The following is a 19,136-nucleotide window of genomic DNA, read 5'->3' as shown; positions in this document are numbered from 1 at the left end:
TCTATACATCAGAGCCTGAACAATTTCTTTTACATCTACAAGGACCTTTGTGATTGAATGCATTACAAATTTCTAAACTTCAAATGATACAAGAAACGCTAGTTGTGGTAGTTTATTGTAATCAAAACAGTAACACCGACAATGTCAATATAAAAATATACATTTTCATCTAATACACAGAAGCTACGGTCATTATTGAAAACATGAAACAATACACAATGCAACCTCAGCACGAATTCACAGCAGTAAAATAATATGAAAATAGAGTTTGAAAATTCATCACAAAGCACGACTCATACACTTCGCAATGCCAGGATGCAAATACACTCCAATGAATGGCATGTACAGCAATGGCGTAGCCAGGGTGGCACACCAGGCCCGTGTCGCCCCCTCCCTGAAATGTTTTTCGCTATGGCATACAGAGCTCAAAATGACACTTGACCACATGCGCTTGCCCGGCCCCCACTTCAAATGAAGGAGGTACCTCCTCCGAAAAAAAATTCTGCCTATATGCTCCTGATGCACAGAGATCTTAGGCTAGACGGGACAGAATATAGATATATACTTATGAGGCATGCCACAGTCAACAGCCTCGATTCTTTAATTCACATTTAAATATAAACTCTCCTTATGCCAAAGCAACATCGAGACGTTGTCTTTCTCACTGCACTTCTATCTGACTAAACCAATGGTGTACTTAGCACCTGCCTATAAGCACAGCACCATGCTGCTTCTGCCAACTATAAAATGCGTGTGCACTGAAAATTTTCTACGCTGCTTATCGCTGGCTATTGCTTTAAATGTCCCCTAGCCAACACAAACTAGACATGCAATTAATATAACTATGAAGTTTAAATGAATCTAAAAATTTTCCTAACAGTGATAACTTTAATCACGAGGGTGAATGCAGCCCATCCTTTGTACTATTCACCTCTGTTCAGCTTATTTACCTATCCGGAAAGTCTAAGAAACTTGGAACAAGCTGGTTCAACCTTGTCATTTGACGAGAGGAATCAGAGCATGGAGGCAGTGCAATACCTTTCAAACTGAATTTCTTAAGACAACGTTTTGAATAAGCCCGATAGCCATGAATGTCTCCCACCGTGAATTAAAACGTACATCTAATTTTCATTGCTCAGGGCTGAAGCCTCAGTTCAAGCAGTCACAACAGGACTAATATTTCTGTCGCAAATTTATGAATGGTATTGCGATACCAAACACAAAATAAAGTTAAACACCGTAATTACAATGCGCTGAGGAAATTCAATGTACTTGGATGGTCATGCCACTTCATTGTTAAGGTAATGCATCACAGTACTAGCCATTTAAAGCAAAACGGAAAGCCCATGTTCTCGGCGGGTAGTAGCTGAGGTTCAAGTTTATGTATATTTTCTGTTGAAGCAATAAAGCTTTCATTTGTGAGTAAGCGCTCGTGTTGTGCCTTATGTTGTCCTTGTCTTCTTAGCACTTCTACTATAGAAGTACTGACCATTTCGCCAGGAACACTATGAATTCCTCACAATACAGTCAGTTTTATGCTATAGGTGTCTATTATCGAGGCACTCCACTGTAAATTCAATAAAGTGTTATATGTTTGACAGAGTGCAGATTCAGATTCTGCATAGTGTATCGATGACTGAGATAAGAGGTACTATGAAATGGGCTAAAAATAGTGGTACTCTCAATGTTTTCCAATGTATCAATGGCTTGCTTCATTGCACATTGGTATGCATTGAACAATTAAGAGATGCATTCTGTTTGATCACACTCTTCTAACCAGATTGCTGCTACCAACCCAAGCTCTGTGAAGCATGCAGGTGAACTTCAAGAGTTCTTGTAAAGCTACTGGTGTCCACAGCTGCATAGCGTTGCATGTGCCATCTCGAGCACCATCTACAAAGTAAAAAAAATTGTACGGATTTTTTGCAGTGACTATTTCATGCTGCCCTGAACAGCTGTAAAGCACACCAATACCTAATCAGATAACTGGCATAAATTCAGTTTGGCGTCCATCCATGAAAGAATCTTTTAACTCTTAATTTATGATCCTAAACACATCACACCAATAAATTATTCAGTACATAGTAAAAAGCTGGCAGGGTAGATAAAGCGTTTGTTTCTTACTCTGAGAAAACAGATTCTACAGCGGTTAGTTTTTTTGTCATTGCTGTCCTCCCGTTTGATGTTAGCATGTGTGCTTCTTACGCAAACGTGACCTTAGAGACAGACTTAAGATGCGTCATGCTCTTATCCTATTTTTGTAAACTTTTCTGTTTATATTAGCTTTATTCCTCTACCCTCTTCTTTGTATAGCATGGCCAGCGTCAAGAAGTGGCTATACCTGCCTGCTGTCCCATCTATTTCTTCTTTCCTTCTTCGTTTTAGGCCTTTCAGCATTTCCAAACATACAATCAAGTTCAGCAGTGTAGCGTTGCCAACTTCACAAGCATTGATAACCTTCACACTACAGCAACCAAAATTTCACTGCCCGTGTGAGACCAGAAACCGAATAGTTGCACTTTGAAGCTCACTCTTACGCCTACTATTCGTCACATAATTTAAGACTTTGATAATTTAGGTTGTTTTCCCAGGCAATCAGCTAATGCAAGAGCTCAAACAAAGCATGATACAGCATGGAATATGTGCACAACAGCACATCCTATGAGAATTTTCGATTAGCCTAGTGATCTGGTGACCTGTCGTACCATAGTTAACTGCTTTCTGGTGCTGCACTAAAGTCAATATTTACATTCAGTCAAGCAGCATGAAAGTAGGAAGCTTACATATTACCTTCCAGAAAGTAAACCAAGGAGCAAATGACGAAATGTGTTCTGTTCTCGCTGAACATTAGTGTTTTTTTCATGCGATGATGTTTATTGTTGCTTGGCCTTGCTTCATAATAGGTGTTATTGCGAGTCACATTTTTTTTATTGATTGTCCCCTCTGCCATCAGGATTGCATTGAACTGACTTGCACTGTTGTGACTGAATTAGTCTGGTACAGCTCACACATCTTAAACTGGCACATCTTGATGTATGTCACTAATTCAGTGACAATATCGTAAAATGCATGTGCTTCACTATATACGCCTTCACTTAGCAGACGAATATAACATGGACATAATCATATTCCTGCAGCATAATTTATTCGTTTGAGTAAATTAAATCCGACCTAATGACGTAAATACCCTATTGTATGCTGTTTCCTTTTTGTGTGTCTTAGAGACGAACAAAGTGCGCCATGCAATATTGTTATAGAAAAGTATTCCCACTTACTCATATTAGGGAGTTAAGAATAGCGTAGGCCAGGCCCGTAGACGGGAGGGGGGGGGCGGCTAGGGGCCCAACCACCCCCTTGAAATTCCGATTGAGGAGGGTATTTTACAGAAATGATGAAAATATCAGTTTTTCTAAATTATGGCTCATCCCTCCGTCATAGGAATCGGTATAACACGAAAGTGAAACATGTCTTCACAGAAGTAGTGCTTATTGTGTAAAGATATATGAGAGCTTGAACAATCTCTATTCGTGTTTTCAGCTATAGCACCGTTTGGCGTGAATGCAGCCATGTTGACGCCTAGTTCGTAGAGGTTCGTAGCTTGAGCCGCAAACGCGTGCGTCTTGCTGGCCTCAGTTTCGCTCCACCAAGGCATGACATTCGCCCGCCGAAATCGTGTACTTCCTGCAACGCGTATTGAAGCAGTTTTGTTAGTCGGTGTTCTCGCCATCGAAGCAGTCGGCTGCGGAGAAATCCCGTTGGTGCATGTGGAAGCGCCACTACTCCACTGAGCCGGCGTACGCTAACACGAAGCGAAAGGCAAAGAACGTAACTTCGTCTAGGGTGCCTCGGCGACGCCAGCGCGGCCAGTGCCCCTCGCTGGTATCGAGACTTTTGCATGGGGCATAGAGAGGTTTGCTTCATTGAGACAACTGCTCTTCCTCCTCGCCCACTTATTGCACTAAAATATCCGGGCGCCATTAGTCGTCTTCGGCGTATTTCGAAAATATGAGCCGTCAGCCACCACAGCCTCGAGGTATTCAGCAAAGCCTATGCATAAATGCTTGAAGGAATATCCAATACGGCTAGATTATTAACGCGATAGCGCTAATGACCTCGTTTCGCAGAAATTCCGGTGTCGTTAGTTGTGGGCTAAAAACAAACGCTGTCCGTGAGTGAAAAATTTAGTCGCAGAATAAGTAATAAAATCATCTGCTCTTCAACCCAAGCCTTTTGCGGCTTTCAGGTGTTCTACCGCAGAGCCATGCCAGGGCTCAAAGAGCTTCGAAAAAATAATATCTATAAATGCACCATGTATTCCGAGGAGTCCCGTTAACATATGTAATAAGAAGTCGCAGAAGCGTATACAATCACACGAGGCAACAAAACGTGTCAATTGCGCAACGAGTGGGTGGTTTAAACCCCACCCGTCACAAAGCCCGCAGGCATAATTGATCATAATGGGTAGCAACAGCATCAACATAGTGAGTAACTGTGATGAAGTTTGGCCTTGCGGACATGTATTGATTGTTCTACTCTCTAAGGCAAAAAGGGTGTTAAAAGGGTTTGTGGTTCATCCCTTTAGGGACTGATGCCACAACCACTAATCCCTTTAAAGACTAACAGCACCAGGTCTAACAGGTAGTCGCCATGCAACTGTCTCTTAGTCCCCACAGATCACCTCAATGGACTAACATTTAGTCCTGACATTTACACCTTACCGGACAACTGTTCGTCCCAACTAATCACCTCAGCAGACTAACATTTAGTCCTCAAATTTACTTCTTACGGGGCAGCCCTTACTCCTCGCAGTTGCACCTCATCGGACGAACGGTCCGTCCACTGAAATACACCATTCGCAATAAGATTTTATCCCCAGTTCAAGTGATCCGTTGATCGCCAAGGATGGATTTCTACAGTTACTGCCCTCAAGGGTTAATACTTTTCTCGCGTGTTCTTTCCGCGGTGAGCATCAAATGCCGCGAAAAAAACACGCGAAGAAATATGTAGTCATGCGCGCATCACTGCTTTCGCAGTCAGTGAACAAAAAAGACAAAAGTGAGAGAATGAAACGTTTTTTCCCTCTATATATATGAAGTTTCTGCTTTCATTCATTTAGTTCACTGTAAATGTCTAATTCAGGTCCAGCTGTCATGCCTCGTACAGTCCGTTTTGTGAAGCTGCTCCAACGGAAGCTATAGATGACTGGCATTGAGCGCGCCAGCGCACACAGCATTCTGCTCGTTGTGGACAATGGCTGCAACATGCAAAGCACAAAGTTATGCGGTAGATCCCACACGTTGTGAGAATCGGTTTCATGCGAAGCAGTCAGCGTTTACTTCTATGTTGTGTTTTATGGTTTTGAGCCAAGCGTTACGAGATGGATCGACGTGTTTTCTAAGTGTAGTAGCTGTGCACATCGAGGGCTTACCAGTAACGACGACAACACTGGTGTTTAAAAGGTAACTTATGGTGGCGACCTAACGTCTGCCCTCACGTTAGAGTACATACGTCAGTATTATCGAAACTAAGTGCACTTCATGGTGCAATCATGCCAATATCATACGTAACCATCGTTAATGTATTCCTCCGGTGTCGAGCGATGCTTCAATACAGCTTGCTGAACTATAGGAATACAAACGGAATGTGTATTAGGCTGCTGTTAAAGCGCAGCCAACACCGGAGCCACATACGTTCATATTATATGACGCCCTTATCGTAGGAATACATATGTAGCATTAATTGCTTTGTTATAAAATTAGATAGCCAGCATCACAAGTACAACTGGCGTTGCACAGACATTAGGCCTGCATAGGGTGCTTTCCCAGAACCGTTTCTAGACCTGGCGTGGCTCTGTGGTAGAATACCTGACTGCCGCGCAGAATGCTTGGTTTTGATTTCTGCTGGGATCCTAAATTTTTATTCTTTCCATTCGTTGGTTCAACGCTGCCGATACCGGGTTTTTTAACGCTCTCGCATTTAAATTACCAATCTCTGTTCTCGTCATTCCTGGATAGATATAAACTGTCAATCACCTGTGGCGCATACTCGTACACCTAGGCGCGTGCTAAACGGATGTGCCACACGTGTCTGGAGGAAAGGGTTTGACGACGTACGCGGCATATTTTAAAAGTGAAGCATTGCTTAGCGAACTTCAGGCACTTTGGGCGTTTCTATCTATCTATCTATCTATATCTATCTATCTATCTATCTATCTATCTATCTATCTATCTATCTATCTATCTATCTATCTATCTATCTATCTATCTATCTATCTATCTATCTATCTATCCGCCTACGTCTGGGCGCTCTCCTGTTTGTCTCCATAATTTGCAATATACTCAAAATTGGACAGCAGGGGATCAGTGTATGACGAAAACGATTCACTGGCCATGACACGAATAACGCAAAATCCCTGTCGCGTACGTGATGAAACCCTTTCTCTCAGTCAGTGCGGCACATACCCGCATACTAGAGTTCATGTTATGCGGGTATGTGCCACAGGTGATAGAGTCTCAACCAATACAGAACCGTGAACACACACATTGACGCGCAGGAAATGATAATAATAATAATTAATAATAATAATAATAATACATAATATATATATAATAATAATAAACAATAATAAATAATAATATAATAATAATAATAGTTGGGGTTTTATATCCCAAAAACCATGCTATGATTTTGAGAGGCGCCGTAGCGAGGGGCTCCAGAAATTTTGATCATCTGGTATTTTTTAACGGCGTACGAATATCGAACAGTACACGGACATCCCCGCATTTTGCCCTCACATCGAAAGGAATGTTCGACTGTGTTGGTTATCGCCAGCGTTGAGGAGAACAGCACGTTTTTCCGTTTGACTGCAACCATAGCGGTAACAAAGGGAGCGAAGAATCGCGGATAAGCGAACGATGACCGCGCACGACGGGCGAGACGACGTGGAATGATGGAATGAATATGGGATATCTCGTAAGCAGTGTATATTTCAACTCGTTCCGCGCTGCATGTTAATCACAACACACATGCACCCCGAGGCATGCTGGAAGTCCTTTCTCGTGAGGAAAACTAACCTCTTATGAGGGAAAGCCAGCCTTTTGGGGCGCTTCGTGCGTTCCGATATATTCGATGTGTCAAATTTTCCGGCTGTTTTTCTTCGATGTGGCTGTAGATTTTCCTATCCAATGACGTTAAGGCATTGTCGTATTCGAAGAAAAGTGCCACGTAAATGATAATTCGGTTTACCCGAGCTCTAAATAGTGTAGATCTTCGCTATATTGCCAACACAAACTAGGTGTTCTTCGACAGGGAGTCTCTTTATGACTGTACATTACACAATGTACAAAGCTCCAATGAGCCAAGGAGATATAGATGTAGTAGGTTCATTCCACGCCAACTGTCCCAGTCGGGGCGCTCGAGAAAAACAATTTCTCTCAAATAGTCAGAGAAAATTACGCACATATAGACATTCATTCTACAGTATTTTCCCAAAATAACTTGGGCGGCAAAAATTTTTTGGGCACGTGAGCGCCATTTCAACTTCACGGAATGTGGGAAAACCAGGTACGAAAAAAAATTTGCTATAAATCGACCGCTCCAGCCGTTCTTTCAACACTTAGTTTTTTACGTTTTTAGAACATCGTTATTTCGTTATAGGGCAGTAAATTATAGCAGCCTTTTTTTTTTACTTCTTAGAGCGTAGGTAAAGTTGAATAAATTTTCGTGTTTTGGAGAATTTTTTACAAAAGACTATTATCTATTAAATGCAGAAATTAATTTGATAAAAGTCTCCATAACACGTACTATCTCCCAAATTTTTTGTTTTGTCCGTGTACGGTGCATAGGTTCGAAAATAAAATCCTGAACTTGGCAAAAACGCTACATTGGCCTATGTTGAGACGTCTGTAGCACCCTAAGGTGATCCAAGAAAAAATGAGCGGGAAAGCACGTACGATTGAGAATCATAACAACTTTGTCCAGAGAAAGTTTAATCGAAGTAGTTTTTGTTTTAGTCGAGAAAAACATTTTTGAAGTTCAGTCCCACCATTGCATTGTTTTGCGGGGGGGGGGGGGATACAAACCAACTGAATTTGCTCCATAAAAAAAGAGTTAGTGTGTTTCTAGGACATGGTTTTAAGTTCCTTTTGTTAGCACTTTATATTGTTCATTGCATATAAATGTACGGACGTCACAATAAGTTAAGTCTCGACGTTCATGTAAGCCGTAGATAGGAGGCATAAGCGTGGACGCTTATAGCGGATCCATACTAAGTTCATGCTATGTATTCTGCAAGGGACGATGCACGATATGACGACGCGCGTGTATTCACGCCTTCTGTACGTCTTCCGTGACAATAGGGACGGAATATCCCAAGCTATTTTTGACATCTTAATTTGGGTGGTTGTAGGCAGCAGATTTTTGGTAAAAGTAGGATTTGTCAGTTTGGTAAATGCAGTTTTACAGCTGTTATGAGATCACAACAACAGATGATTTTTGAGGCGTAGTTGTACGTCGCTGCCGTCACCTCCGGTGTGCGTAAGACATGCAATAAGCAACGCGATTCGTTATGGAGGAATTGTGGTGCCTAAGCCGGTGGCATTTTATATTTTACCTCTGTTTATTATCACATTTATATGCAATAAACAAAATAAATTACTAAAAAAAGGAACTTAAAACCATGTCCTAGAAATACACTAACTCTTCTTATGCAGCAAATTCAGTTGGTTTGTATTGCCCCCCTCCCCGCAAAACAATGCAATGGTGGGACTGAATTTCAAAAATTTTTTTCTCGACTAAAACAAAAACTACTTTTATTAAACTTTCTTTGGACAAAGTTGTTATGATTCTCAATCGTGTGCGCTTTCCCGCTTATTTTTTCTTGGACCACCTTAGGGTGCTACGGCCGTCTCAACATAGGCCAGTGTAGCGTTTTTGCCAAGTTCAGGATTTTATTTTAGAACCTATGCGCCGTACACAGGCAAAACAAAACAATTCGGAGATAGTACGTGTTATGGAGACTTTTATAAAATTAATTTCTGCATTTCATCTATAATAGTCTTTTGTAAAAAAATTCTCGAAAACACGAAAATTTACTCAAATTTACCTACGCTCTAAGGAGTAAAAAAATAAGGCTGCTATAAGGAACTGCCTATAACGAAATAACGATGTTCTAAAAACGCAAAAAGCAAATGTTGAAAGAATGGCTGGAACGGTCGATTTATAGTAAATTTTTTTTTCGTACCTGGTTTTCCAACATTCCGTGAAGTTCAAATGGCGCTCACGTGCCCAAAAAAATTTGGCCGGCCAAATTTATTGGGAAAATACTGTAGAACGAATGTCTATATGTGCGTAATTTTCTCAGACTATTTGAGAGAAATTGATTTTTCTCGAGCGCCCCGACATGGACAGTTGGCGTGGAATGACCCAGTAATATACAACGGGACAAGTAGTAGAGTGCGACAAAGGCGTAGCCAGAATTTTTTTTTTCTTGTGGGTGGTGTAGGTTCAAGCACCCTTTGCGTACGTTCGCGTGTGCGTTTGTATGTGTACGTGTGTATATACACATGCAAAATTGAAAATTTTCAGTGTGGTTTTGAACACCCCACCCTTTCGCCCCTCGGATATGCAAATGCGTAGCCATTGAGAACAGGACAGCGCCTGTCCTGTTCTCTTTTCTGCCGTTCCTTGCCCTTTGCGCTGCTCAAGATCATGAACCAGTGCCAACGTGCCCAAACCACTTTAACTCCAATGCAGTGCGAAGAGAGTACGCAAGCACAGCGCGAGTAAACTGGACGCCTCCCTAGCACGAGTGCCACGAGCAAAAAGGGACAGCAGTCGCGTGCTGGCTGTCAGAACAGTCAGAGAGCTAACCAAGCTCGACACCCTCGGCTGCCGGGTGAAAACAACGCATTCGTTTGGACCCAAGAAATTTGCAAGCGGCCAGGGCGCACGCGTAGAGCGCTAGCAACTCTTGCGCTCGCGTTGTCCTAAGACCCAAAAATAAAAAAACCAGCGTGGGCCCCCAAGGCGTCCTTGGTCGCCAGCGATACGATACACAGCGCTGGCCACGACGCAGTATGGCACGCATCTTGCATAATTTTAACTTCGCCCCATCTGTTCGACCCAACGCCACCTGCGTTTGCCCAAATTCTCAAACTCTGCTGATCCTCCAAACGCAAGAGCAGCCTACCCAACGCAGCTTGAGGACCCAGTGTCTTGGGTCCCCAATTCTCAAACTCTCTGATAATAGTGCTTAGGCAGATGAAATGACGCTTATTTTTGCGGCCCAGAATGGAGCACGGCACAGCATTGTTTGTATCCAGCGGCCATGGCTACCCTAACAAAATTACATGAGCGGTTTGAGAGAGGGCATGCACAGCTTGAGAGCATGAAGAACGATAATGAGAATGAAATACAGCACGCGCTCTGCCCAAATGTGCGCGGGCCACGTGCAACGGGACTCAAGGTACGCAGCCACAATGTAAGGAAACCACTGACGGAGCCAATGAGCGCTGCCCACGTCAGTCGGCTGAGCTTTTTTTTAAAAAAAAAGGCGCTCTTTAGCAAGGCGCCCCAGAGCCACCTGCCTGAGATTCTGTTGTATTTTTTAAGGCGTCGCGGAACCTCACACAAAAACCTCCGCAGCAGAGTTGACAGTGGCAGCAGGGCAGTGTGTCAATAATGCAGTCGGATATTGTCTACCCTTGTTCCTCCAGCAGAGAACCGCCAATAATATCCGTTGCTCTCGTCGTCACTCTCGCGTGTCGAAAAAACAAACAAAAAAAAAACCGCACGTCGCTTGCACTAGTGTCGCGAGGCACAGCGGCTTTTGTTCACGTTGGACAGATTACGTACGCCCGCCTTAAAGAACTCCGGTGTTAAAGACATTAAAGAGAGCAACCATGCACATAATATACAATCACACTCATCAGGCTTTTCACGCGCGAGAGCTGTCAACGTGCACGGCAAGCTTCGCCGGCGAGGCATTCGCGCCTCCGAAAAACATGGCCGCACTGCCAAAAGCGGTTGTCGTGCACTTCCAATCTATCAAGTGGCCGTCGTGCGCTCTGTAGCGTGTAAGCTCCGAACTGATGCTTCCATTTCCTTTAGATTCATGTCCTTAAGCTTCCACAGCAATGTATTCGTCCCGATTTGGCGCCGTTTTTCAGAGCCATAGTCAAATAATCGATCCCGTAAGCTTAGCGAGTCGAGATGGCGCTTCGGAATGCTCGGAGGACATAGATTACGCGTTTATTAGTTGTTTCTAATCCTCCATAGCTGGCGCCACATGACCTGGCGCCAACTTGGGGACACTTTATTTGGTTTTACGCGATGCTTTCTTTAATGCCGGACCAACTAGAACGCTCTATTGACTGGTCGAACCGTGCCTGCAAACGACACGGACGACGTCCGTGCTTGTAGCGTGAAAAGCGCGAACAAACAGCAAGCAGTTCAAAGCGTCCCGCGTCAGACGAACTGGCGTAGCAGACGAACTGTCAGTGCGGCGCCCGCTCGCACCTAGACTCGCACCCGCTCTCGAGCGTTGGCTACGTCACAATTTTGCGTGGTCACGTGGCCAGCTGTGTTTACCTTGCCTCCGGAGGTGCCCCTGCCTAGCTCGGTGCCCTTTGAAACCGAAACTGCGACTGGACGCTCTAAAAACGTCTCTAAATAAATAACCGTCGCGCACTCGCGCAAGCGAAGTTTGCAGCCGTGAAATGGGTCATACTCATAAGCTATCTATTACAAAAAAAAAAAACAAGGTGCAAAATGTTTGTGTGATCAGTGCTCCTTTAAAGGGAAGCCACCTTTGACAATTTTTTGTAAATGACCTATTAATCACGGAAAAAGCTTTCCGTACTTTCGAAAATCGAATATAATTTTTGTGTTTAGTGCGGTTTCCTCTGTATTTCTATACACTGGTAGGCATCCTTCAATATTACATGGATTTTGTTTGTTGATTCCGCGGAAATTTTATCTGTGTACCACTGCGACGGTGCTGCCACGTATAGCGCGATCTCGCCGCGAGACGGACGCGGCCACCTTGATGTGCGATTACTTTTCTTTCGATTCACGGGTCCTGTATAAACCACAGGCTTCTGTCATTCTGGAAGGTAAGTTAATTTCCGTTGCATTGTACTCTGTTTTAGCGAATCATAAAAAATAAACAAAATAAACTGTCTTGCTGTGCATCACAGGTTGCATGTGCGACCAGTTTGAGCAGTACGTGACTGTGTAATTCATGCAGAAAACATTATTAAGCTTTCCAAATATATATGTAGGCTACGATTTCCGTTCATGTTCGAACGCAGATGAACGGAACTTATTTTTATTATTTTGAGCAGATGTCAGTAAACTGACCGCTTATGATTTTTATTGGTCGCTTGATGGGTTTCAAGATATGAAATAGCTTAAGCTGCGTACGACATGTAAGAAATTCGGAGAAGTTCCGCATGATTCACATGCTTTCTCATGTCACTGCAACAAATTTGTGGATAAGAAAACCTCCATAGCGACAATACACTACTTAGTCGTTTCTTGCACAGAACTTCTCATTTCTGAGGGCATGATTGTCAAAGGCGCGTTTTGAGAAGAGGAGTTAGGCTTTCTTTCTCAGTGCAGCGATGACACTTTGCCTTTACTGTCTCGACGCGCGTTCCGACGTGTGGCTTGTGTATTCCCTTCTCTGGTAAGCTTCTCCTTCATCTATAAGCCCGGCACCTATTAGCAGAATGATCGAAAAGTTTTCGAGCGCTTCACTTGCGCCTGTTGAATTATACCATGCTCTATCTCCGTCGCGGTACGGTGGTATCGAGTTTTCGTCTTTTCCCGCTGTTGCCTAATATGTATTCAGGTATATAATAAAATTCTCCTATTCTTTGCAGGTTCTTATCCTAGATATTTCGAAACAAGCGCTAGGCCACCGAAATTATGAATTCTCTATTGATGGGTTTATTCGCTGTTTCTAATGTGAATAAAGATGGCTGTCAGATGATTCGGGTTTCGCTCTTTTATTTCGTGCTTCAAAAGAAACAAAAAGTCAGAACTTATTGAAGAAGTTGTCAACTTCGTTAGTGAATGTGTGTGCTGGCATCGTCAACAAATTGCACCGGGACGCCTTGTTGAGCCGTTTCGGCCAATCATCGTGGTGCCTTGTAATTAGCCGAAAATGTTATGTGTCATTCATTAGGAGGTATTCATGCGAGGGGCGCTAGGAAGGTGGTCACCATACCCGTGTACGCCTAGCTATTAACTAACGCAAAACGAGACATTCAAAAGAACGAGAAACACATCCTATGTGATTTTAAGCTGTGCAATATTTATCCTGTAAAAGGTGTAAACATGCGCTTTCCGACCATTATTTATGTAGTTTGGGCCTGCATGCAGGCATTTCTCACTAAAATAAGCACCTGATTTTAAGCTTTGCCATGGTTCTTTTGTGCAATGTGTGAACATACGTTTTCACTGCCACTAATTACATGTTTGTGGTTAGGGAACTGATACTTGCATCACAACTGCTGTCTTTGCTCTGTATTTTGCTACATTACTCCATTTGCTGATACTGTTCTATCAAATTGGAATTATTATGGGAGCACCGTCTGTGCAACTGATTTCTTGCTCATTGTCACTTTTGCGTATTTACTGCGTGTTAACAAACATCTGTGCACGAACATTTTTGATAAATGTCTGTAGCCAGTATATAAGTTCATGTTCCCTTGGTACTCGAGTCACATCACTTTTGCAGATTTTTCTGCACACGAGCGTATTACAATATCTAATATGCAGGCCGCTCTGCTCTCTACACATCTTCTTATTGCTGTGAACAGTGGTCCCACGAGACTTGCGTGGTTTTGATGGCCGTTCTTTCAATTTAGCTTGTAAAATAACAAAAATACGGCCGCTGTACTTGTGTCTCCCGTATCGTTTAGAGCCGCTCGTTCTCCTCGCCCGCATATGCACCAGAAAGAGGGTGCATAATCGTGGGAGGAGAACAAGACAAGTAGGAGCATGGGAAAGGGAAACAGGGTGAGGAAATGAGAGGGGGCATAAAAAAAGAAAATTGACATTACAGTCCTGATTGTAGAAGGACTCTATGCGTACTTTTTAATGCTTGCGTTGGTCGCTCAATATCTCCTTAAAGAACGGACTTCTGGTTCCTTCCTAAAGCAGGAATGTAGACCTTCCTGAAGTGGCATACTGGCTATACTTTAACAGAGATATACGACCGGCGCAGTCGGATGAACGCGTTTGAAAAACCTCCTAGAAAACGTTCGTTTCGTCTAGGCCAACGCGCTTTGTTGAAATTCTATATCGCTTTTGTCTTGGTGGGTTGGATGACATTGGTTTAGCTTCAAGGTCGTACTTAGGGAGCAAGCTGTTTTCTGGGTTTGTACCTGGCGGCGAAGATCGGTCGTTCCCAAAGTATTACAGGCATTGCCACTTTATGTATACTGTTGAAATGATACTTTGGAAGTCTTTATTAAGGGTACGTGTGTAATTTTACGAGATATGCTTATTTGTCCTGGTAAAGCTGTAAGATGTACCGTTAGTCTTCTTGAGATGTAGCTTTGCCAGATATCTTAACTGTCCCTATCAAATGTGCAATGTTGCTTCACCATATGACCAAATACAACCCAATGCGTCAAACAAGATTTATTTAAACCGACATTATACCGAGTAAGGCGCAGCTGAATAGCAACAATCACTTTATTACTTAGAAGCGCGATATATATCTTTCCCCCGCCTTAACGTATGATTACTCGCAAGAAATTCGCTATTTCACAGTCCGTGTACAAAGAGGTGCTTGGGCTCTACAGGACGGATCGAAAGAAATAACTAAAACCCCACGCACGGCTGAGGCGGCTGCAGACGGGCACTTTCAAAATCCCTACCACATGCTACAACCCACAAATACCATATTCACCCAAAAGAAGCGACAAAATCCCGAAAAGGAAGGGTGTAAGGCCGGGAGACATGTTCTCCTCAAGGCTATTCACCGCCTGCTTACAGGAGGTCTTCAGGGCCCTCGGTTGGGTAGAGCTAGGAATACGAGTTAATAGAGAGTGCCTTAGTAACCTGCGATTCGCTGATGTCATTGCATTGATGAGTAAATCAGGGGATGAATTGCAACTCAAGCTTACTGATTTGGACAAGGAAAGCAGAATGGTAGGTCTGAAAATAAATCGTCAGAAAACTACCGTAATCTGAAAAAATCTCGGAAAAGAACAGCGCTTTGCGATAGGTAGCGAGGCACTGTAATTTGTAAAGGAATGCATCCATTTAGGGCAGGTAGTAACCGCGAGATCCGTGAGACTGAAGTGACTAAGATAATAGGGATGGGTTGGAGCACATTTGGCAAGCACTCTGAAGTCATGAATGGCAGTTTACCCTCTCACTGAAGAGCAAGGTATATACCAGCTGCATCTTACCGGTACTTAGATAGGGAGCAGAAACCAGGAGACTTACAGAAAGGGTTGCACTCGAACTGAGGACGACGCAGCGAGCGATGGAAACAAAAATGATAGGTGTAACCTTATAGGAAAAAAAGAAGAGAGAAGAGTGCGTCAGGCAACAAACGGGTGTTAACGATATGTCAGCCGAAATAAAGAAGAAGAAATGGACATAGGCAGGACATGTAGCGCGTAGGCAAGATAACAGCTGGTCGTTAGGAGTAATTGACTGGATACCAAATAAAGGCAAACGCGCGAGGAGGTGGGAAAATGTAGTTGGGTGGATAAGATTAAGAAGTTTGCGAGTATAAAGTGGCAGCAGAAAGTACGGAACCCGATTGTTTGGTGGAACGTGAGATAGCCCTTTGCCTGCAGTGGGCGTGGTGAAGCTAGTGATGATGATGATGACCACCTGCTCCGCCTGTGGTTCGTGCTGCGCCCGTCAACTGGCTGCGCGTGATGCGACCACGTATGGGCCAATATGGCCCGTGCGTTCTCGCCAGCTGGCAGCCTCACTCCTCGCCCCAGTAGCAATGAGCGTTGGAAATAAAGTTTATTCAACTCAACTCAGTTTTTTACACACTGCAGTTGCAGCGGGGGAAAATGACTGTCTTGTATACGTTGCAGTTTTGCTTTCAGAAGGCTTCAACAACCAGCTGGACAAACTTGGCTTCGTTTTGTCTAGGTGCGCGCGGCGACGGCACGAACATAGCCCCTCTCCTTTTGGATCAATGACTCGGCCACGTGACTCAATTCATCGGCATTATGTTGGCGAAAGTCGTTGTATGCCTTGCCGTCTTCGCTAGCAACAAGCTGAGGTCCTTAATAACGAGCTTGCGAAGTATGTCGGCAGCCTTAGTGGTGACCACTCCCTTGGTGTCGCTGAAGGTGAGCGCGTTGACTGCGTTGCTAACACCTTTAGCCGCTCCCTCTACCACCTTTCCGATGCCCTTGACAAGTTCTCCTTTGGCTTTGAATATCTTGTCAAAGAAGTACTGTTGACCCTGTAATAGTAATAACACCGTTGTCAGCCAGGAGCAGAAGATGACGGATAGGAAAGAAGCGCTGAATTTATACTACCAACGTACCATCACTACCAACGTACCATCAATGTACGTACCTTCTGTTTGGAGAGAAACATCTTGTTTTATATCTTTATAGCTGACTCAACTTGTGTAGCTTATCGCAAAGGAAAATATATTGTTGTTTGCAGTTCAATGAGACAAAGTATATTGGCGCTAAATTTCGAATGGTTCTCTGTACAACTCGTGGAATGGTTGCAAGCACACATAGAACCTTGTCTCCCTACTGCGTGCACTAAATGGCTCCATTCCAGCTAGGGGCTGTTAAGGAGTAGCTGTGGTGCAACATACCGGACGTATTGCATTAGGTAAAAAAGTTATGAGTAAGCAGTTCGAAAACTAACCTGGCTCTCTGCTCCTTGCTGGTACTGCGCGGTTGCGCGAAGCCCATGCTCTATGGCACGCAGCACTCCACCCAGTTGAATAGCTTCAACACCGACGCGCTGCGCTTCTTTGTTGACGAGGACATCCAATGTTTCGTACTTCTCCGGTACCTTGTGGGATGAAGCTGGGGAAAAGAGAATTGTATTGCGCGTCTTTGTTTAGTCTGATTATTAGTGATTATTAACGGTGCAGTTGCGCGCTCAGCAAATATACAGCTATGACTGGTATTTGAGCAAATTTACTTGGACTATCTGGTAAACATTTATCAAGACACAATCATTGATATAATCATATTACGCAGTGCTTTCTACGTGCTGGTATAGGCATGGGTTGGTTAATTATTATTAGTGACACAGATATTCTTTTATGTTCGCTTTAAAAGCCTTACTCGGTAGTGGCCCAAGACGGACTAACGAAAATTGGACAGTAGTTTTATTCAACAAAACTGCCCTTGCACACGAGGTAAACAAAGAAACTAACCGAAGATGTTCGGTCTTGCTTCGTAAATGGTGACTCTAAAATGAGCTGTCGGTCCCATTACTTGAAGTTTAAGATCACGCCTAAACATCAACGCCAGCGTTGCTCACTTCCACTAGATCAAGACTAGGTATTCCATTTTGTTTTGAAGAATTGCAGACCAGAGCAGAATTACAGTGACACGGACTCAGCGCTAATTGCTTTATTGTAAGAATTTTCTATCTGCGCTGTGACATACGATGTTATTCTTACGATTACATAGCACTGCCGTGTTATGCGCGGTGGTGGTATGTAATAGCATGGATGTCAAGAAACTATAATAGACAAAAACAGTGAAAAGTTAAGGAGCAAAACATATATAAATAACGAAGACATTGAAATAAAATGTGCCAATAAGGCTACCAGTTGGCATATTGGCTAAGGTTTATCTGCTGTTCCTGATTGTATTACATAGTAGAAAACGCATGTACTTACCAGTCATCCGTGCAGAAGAGAAGCACACAAAGAACAGCTCAAGTTGCTTCATGATGTCTGTAAAAATTAGGAATGCAAAAAGAAAGTTTCTTTTATCTATCGCTATCCTTTCAAATGATACAACATAGCAGCTGGAGCGACATATCAGGAAATGTTATGCATGTTTGGAAGCCTGCAACATCCGACCACAATTACAGGTCTTCATTCTTAAGGCAGCGCTAGGTCGTCGATTTCTACGTCGTCGTTCACTATTCATTTGATTCTTTTATTCACTTTCAATTACTTCAATTATGTGCGGTTTCGACTTACCGTCGCGCTAACGGTGCATGAGCACCAACTAGCCCACGCGCGCATAGTCCTTCGTTTGTGTGTCCGTTGCTACGATATTACGCACAATAACAATTTAGAACATTCTATGTATTCTACGCGTTGGCTACTAAGCGCTCTGTTTTCTGACACCAAAGCTTTATTGTTAGTGACCTTTCATGGTCTCAAGTTCATTTTTAAGTGCTTTAAGAGCTTCAAATTGTGTGTTTATTGCATTTATATGTCACAAAAAGTCACAGTTTCACCTTGAGGGTAAGGCAAAAAATGCGATAGCAACTAATTTGAATGTCGTACGGAGTAATGCTAGCAGCTAACTCATTCGGGATCCGATCTTGCGTAACCGTGCAAAACGCTGGCGTAAGGGAGTACGGCCGCTAGGGAGAGAGACGTGGTTTTCTTGCTGTGCTGTCTGTCACCTAAATGCAAACTAAGCGGTTTAAAGCGCGGCGCCTACAAGGATAGAATCCATCTAATGATGTCTGCCTAGATAGCACGAGCGAGCGCGCCCTTTTGATCAATGGTCGCAGTTGCAGCCCGAGTGACGCAGCCCAACAATGGTACCTCTGTGTGCTCCTTCGCCTCACGGAGCCGGTCGGCGCGCTTCATCCCTGCTTGAGCTGCGCCCATCTGGAGCCTCCGCTTTTTCGCGCACATAAAACATACGACGCTATATTCTCCATACTAACTAGCCCAACTTTCCGCCTTAAATGCCAAAAAGAAGGCACTGACAGTGACGTTTACTTGGGAGGCACCGACACGTAAGGCGCACGGAACCACAAACTCATATATTAAGCATACGCAGATTTCGTTCATTAAGACAACTGTGCTTGGTTCTCATGCGCTTGTAGCATTAAAATGTTCAGGTGCCGCTTGTTATCTTAGACGTAATTCGGTGAACAATTGAGTCGTGATAGAGTAAAACTACAGATGTAAATCAACAAGA

At 43.5% G+C, this 19,136-nt stretch overlaps 1 protein-coding gene across 1 annotated transcript in view; it reads right to left on the bottom strand.

The window, feature by feature from the left end:
- LOC119375942 (uncharacterized) overlaps positions 1-19,136 on the bottom strand; it is a gene marked incomplete at its 3' end in the record, with an annotated part of 136,899 nt that overhangs the window by 64,467 nt on the left and 53,296 nt on the right. Inside the window, exons 5-6 of the mRNA XM_037645962.2 lie at positions 16,876-17,025; positions 16,239-16,453 (exon numbers count right to left, since the gene is read on the bottom strand). Coding sequence (XP_037501890.2) covers positions 16,239-16,453; positions 16,876-17,025 — 365 coding nt within the window. The remainder of the gene's footprint in view (positions 1-16,238; positions 16,454-16,875; positions 17,026-19,136) is intronic.

The sequence above is a fragment of the Rhipicephalus sanguineus genome, unplaced genomic scaffold, assembly GCF_013339695.2.
Source record: "Rhipicephalus sanguineus isolate Rsan-2018 unplaced genomic scaffold, BIME_Rsan_1.4 Seq1034, whole genome shotgun sequence".
Taxonomy (NCBI): Eukaryota; Metazoa; Arthropoda; class Arachnida; order Ixodida; family Ixodidae; genus Rhipicephalus; species Rhipicephalus sanguineus.
This window is presented reverse-complemented; position numbering and strand designations above follow the sequence as displayed.